Below are 5,171 nucleotides of genomic sequence, written 5' to 3'. Positions count from 1 at the left end.
ACTGTTAAGACAGCAGGTAAAAGTTGGTCTGTGTTCTGTCGGAGCTGCCTGCGACGCGCTGATGAGATCCAAAAAGATCGAAATCGCGATCCGCGTCTGGCAGTTTCGACAGAATACAGACCACTTCGGATTATTTTATTATGTGTTTTGTTTCTCTTCCCACAGAAATCGAGAACGGTGAAGAAGTCGTTCTAAGGGGATGCCAAGTTTCCATCACCGAAAATCCGAAATTTTGTAACAAAATCGAAACGGTAGGGGGTAAAACGATAACACACTGTTCTACATGTAATACAGACGACTGTAATTTAGCCCCGACTAATTTACCCCTAAAATGGCTTACGCTAGTCGCTCTGGTCTCATTTTTAACAATTACAAATTTTTATTAACTAATTAAATGAACGCATTTTGCTATTGACATAAGAATTAATATAAGAGTAATTAAAACAAAAACACTATTTATCCATGTGCCTGAATTTTTTTGAAAAATTGTAAATTACAGTTACATAATTAATACTATTTATTATGATATGGAATTGTAACGCTTTGTTCGAAATGACGATAAAAAAGGAAGAACGTTATTGTTATTATTGATAAGAAGCTTGAACTGCAACACATGCATATATGTCAGTATGTCGTATCCAATGACGATATTCTCAATGACGTACGTAACTGCACACAATAAATTTTATGAAATTTTCGAATTTTTGACGGCAGTGCATCATACAATACCTACATATAAATAATGTAAATGTAACAAATACATCTTTTGTAAAGCTTTTCTATACCTACCTACAAAACGATATGCAATTAAACATTTATACATTGTACTCAACTGTGTAATAATAAAATAAATAAAAAGAAAAGATGGAAATCAAAAGTGTCATTTTACTTTTCTTTTTCAAAATTGCAACCTTAATATTATAAATTTTAAAACCGATCTCATTGGCTTAAACAATGATTTATCGACCATTGCCAGTATATATAGCTGCTCAAAAATGTCTTTCTCAAAACAACTTTTATCCAATTGACTCCCAATTATGATGCGATCTTTCTAGTTAAATTTCGATCAATTAAAAACCTTACATTTTATGAGCAGATTTGTACTAAATTTTTCACTTCAAATGCCTACCATTTTCGAAAAAATCAATGCAGTAGAACCTCGATAAGATAAAAACCAAGGGAAACGTAAAATAATTTGAGTTATTAAGGCTTTTACTTACTAAGGGTTTAAGTTTAAGCTTTAAAATTATGGATTTCCAGTGACTTATCAAACTCTTCAACTTTCTCCTTTAGTGTAGGTCCACTAACACTAATGTTTTTACATATTTTCTACACTGTCTAAACCATGTAAACAAGCATTTTTCTAAATTAGGAAATTCAACAATTCTTTATCTTTTACATAGAAGACTTTCTCCNATGATTATAAATAATGGTAAAGCAGTAAAATACAGAAAAATTTAATAATAGGTCCTTTTTAATCAAGAATATTGATTTGCCAAAATAAACAGGAAATTTAAAAAAGGCTCTTGTAAAACCACAAAATTGTTCAACTAGGGTACTAAAAGACTATGAAATCTCAATAAATGAAAAGTTTCGATTAAACTACTTATTACTGGATAAAAATTTATCTATTACGATTACCATGGGGGTAAATATTTAAGCCTGTACCAATTCGTATTAAAAGAAGCGGGTAACATTTCACCACTAGCGCCATCTACAGTTATACGGATGGAGATACTAGTGACCATAGATTAAATGACAGACAGACTGACTGACAACAAAGACGTTTTACCGCAAAAAGCTAGGTTTGTGCTGGTTTGTGCAACAAAATCCATGAGAGAACCGCGCTTATTTGTGAGCGCGTACGCGGTGTGACTGAAATAGATTGTTTATCAAATTGTTTGTGTGTAAATTATGAAGAGACGAAATGCTGAAATTGGCAAAATGCGAAGACCTTTAAAACGGAATAAAATAACAGAAGGATTTTACGGAAGGTACGTTTGCTCAATAGACGGTAATTATGTTTATGTTTAACACAAGGAAACTGTCACATTCTAAACAAGTTTATCCCATATGTCCCACAAAATGGCTGGATTTTGAGAAATAATAAAAAAGAACTTGATCTATTTGAAGTACAATTATTATAATAGAAAACCTGCTAATTCTGTGCACTAAAAGAACTTTATAATACGTAAAACAGTCCATCAGTCAAAGGACTATTATTGTCATTTAGTAGGTTAGTTATCTGTCAAAACAATTACTTAAAATTTAAAAATTAGCTTTTAAACAAATTGAGAACGTTAAACAGCGAGTACTTCTAATAAGAAGGTTTAAATACACTAATAAATCTTACGACATTAGGGAAACTGTCCCTCTTTTATTAATTAGTGAGAAAACTAGACCTGTAGTGTTCTTCGGTGGTGGTTGTGTTCCAAATAATAGATGATAATTATCATTTGAATAGTTGCAGCCTCGCACCTACGGTGTCTAAGAGAAATGGAAATTTTGCATCATACCATAAGGTGTTTTCTAGTAACTCACACTCTGAACCGCATACTAAAAGTTAATGTGAATAAACCTTGGATTTACCACCAAATAAGAAAATTGCTAGAAGGAAGGTGAAAGCTTGGAAAAAAATACAAAACCACAAATAAGCCAAGTGACTATAGCGCATATAGAGTAATCGAATAATCAAATTCGTTGATATCTTAGATGAGGCAAAGGAGAAAGGATTATGAGAAGGAAGTCATCACCCGGGGAGGCAAATAACTGTTCTCATCCATGGAGCACCTGACTCAGTCTAAAACAGGTATTCTCACAATCAATCAGAAACCAAGCAGAACTGCTAACTGACCTAGCTGTCAGGTGGAGGCCTTTGCAGCAGAGATGCTTAAAGACTTCACCATGGAACATGCAGTTGATGAACTGGGTGCTCCTGACGTCAGCTGTAATGCTGGAGAGATTATCCTGAAAGATGTCTCCTTTCAAATATAGATGTTGCCCAAGTTTTAAGTAGTCTGAATTCCGACTCCCTCCTGATAAGATTCTTGCAATCCTGTTGATCAATTGACCTTCCCTAGGCATCCCTGAACACTGGCTTCCTCTCATCATCTTGGAATGATGCTGTGGTGACTCCAAGTCTTAAAGGAAGGGGACAAGCTAGATTCACTAAACTATTGACCAATCAGTGGGCAAAGTTATGAACCGCCTCATTGTCTGCAATATCCATGACTTTATCCTGGGAAAGAACATCTGTGGACACCTGTACGAGTGCTCTGGACCTCGATAGATCAATGTCATCTTACCTATACTATGTCATTGCATTAGCAAGGATCCCAACAGGCTCTTGATGAAACTTTGCTCACTGGTCATACTTCTCGATTGGATAACTACCTGTTGGAGAGAATGTTTCAAGTTAGGATTGGCGATTTCATCTCTCCAAAACCGCTTTGTGATGGGGTTCCACAAGGATCTGTCCTTGGCCACTTACTGTTCATTCTTTACACCAGCGATCTGGGGAATGGCTTGGTCTCTTATAGATCCGGTGTAGTGTCATGACCAACTCCAAGCAGATCTTCACCTGATAGCAAACTGGTCGCTTATTCCGTTGAACGAGTCTAAGTGCAAAGTCCTCCACCTTGGGAGAAAAAGCCCTCGGCTCAATTACTGTTTGGGAAAAACCGTTGTGGAATCCACGACTGCCCACATAGATCTCGGTGTCATCATGACAGAAAATAAACTGTGATATTACACATTGGTTTCCTGTAACCTTTGATATTGTTTTCTTTGAAATGTTTCTAATTATGTTAATCTGAACACATATAATGTATACGATATATGTATCAATAGGTATATCTTTGATTTCTTAGAAAAGTGTTCTACAGCAAACACTTGACGTACGATCATGTCATAACGTTTTAAATCGGTTTTGAAATTCTTTTACAAGATACCACATCAAATTTCACCATTAATGAGATTTTTACCATTTACCAATTTACTTACTGAAGTCCCTGAACTTCTGATGAAACGCTGCTAATCTTTTGTTGGTTCAAAGAGTCTTTTTTCCGCCCGTTTGTCCATATTTTCGTAAAATAAGTTAGGGTACTTCCCCTGCCTTATCATTGTGAAATAATCATGTAATTTTTAATCGGAAAACATGTAAGTAGGTACTGAATTATCGGCTATTAAGTAGGGCGTGTTGTATTTGTTTAAGACTATTTTTAAGTTGAAATAAATATTAATTTATTGTGCTTTTCGTTTTCGATTACGTCAATAACAACTGCACATTTCACTTTTTTATAGATATCAGTACCTTTAATATTACGAAAACAGGAACAGGTGCAGTAGATATTGAGCAGTATAGAAGAGAAATTTGAAATTAAGTAATTTGGACCAAAATTAGTGACAGATGATGAAAGTCTGTGCTCAAACTTTCTTAATGAAATGAATCTTAATAGGCACACCCTTTCGGGTATTGAGGAGCGACAATAATTTTTCGTCATTAATTTGATGGGCAGATGTCGAACCTCTAATCTTCATGTAACATCAAAGGAATAGTATAGGTAAACTCAAAACTACGCATCTTCAACATATATTACGCTAGCAGTAGCCGCGATCCGTCTAAATTTGAACGGTACCTTTGTCATAGCACTTGAAACCATTCCCACCATAGTCCCTAATGGTTGCCCTTCGTGTGTAGCACTTAACCCTTGATCTTTTTAACTCCTGGTTTACCTAGTTAGGAGTGGTATTTTGCAAACTACTTATTTCATGGTGGACGATATTGTTGTACGAGGAACCTTTGGGAAAAATTTCAATCGTTTTGGCTCGGCAGTTTGAGCTGTGTTGAAACATCAGACCTTGAACCCCCTTTTCACATTTTCAGGGGTTAAATGTTAAAAAATCCTTTTTTAATGCTCTCCTATACCTTGCATAAGGAATGTTAGTGTAAAATGTCAAATCCCTAGATCCAAAGGTTTGGGCTATGCCTTGACGTATGACTCAGTCAACTTGTCCATTTATATACGAGGGTGGATTGATAAGTTTCCGGCCTAACCAAGAGATGACGCCACTAGGCCTACCTTGAGGTGACATTCTATAGTACCATCCTTGGATAGCTTGTAGCTATAGTTTCAGCCCGATCTCCTTGCTAGTGTAGGTTTGACAGCACG

General features: G+C 35.6%; 1 protein-coding gene across 1 annotated transcript in view; it reads left to right on the top strand.

Moving 5' to 3' along the window:
• The window catches only part of LOC108735038, a 9,848-nt gene extending 8,987 nt beyond the window's left edge, over positions 1–861 (top strand). The window contains exon 3 of the mRNA XM_018466830.2: positions 166–861. Within this exon, the coding sequence (XP_018322332.1) occupies positions 166–386 (221 nt within the window). The 3' untranslated portion in view covers positions 387–861. The remainder of the gene's footprint in view (positions 1–165) is intronic.
• Positions 862–5,171: the final 4,310 nt, after the last annotated feature.

This window comes from Agrilus planipennis, unplaced genomic scaffold, assembly GCF_000699045.2.
Source record: "Agrilus planipennis isolate EAB-ADULT unplaced genomic scaffold, Apla_2.0 scaffold5, whole genome shotgun sequence".
Taxonomy (NCBI): domain Eukaryota; kingdom Metazoa; phylum Arthropoda; class Insecta; order Coleoptera; family Buprestidae; genus Agrilus; species Agrilus planipennis.
Note: the sequence above shows the minus strand (reverse complement) of the source record. Positions and strands in the feature narration are given on the sequence as shown.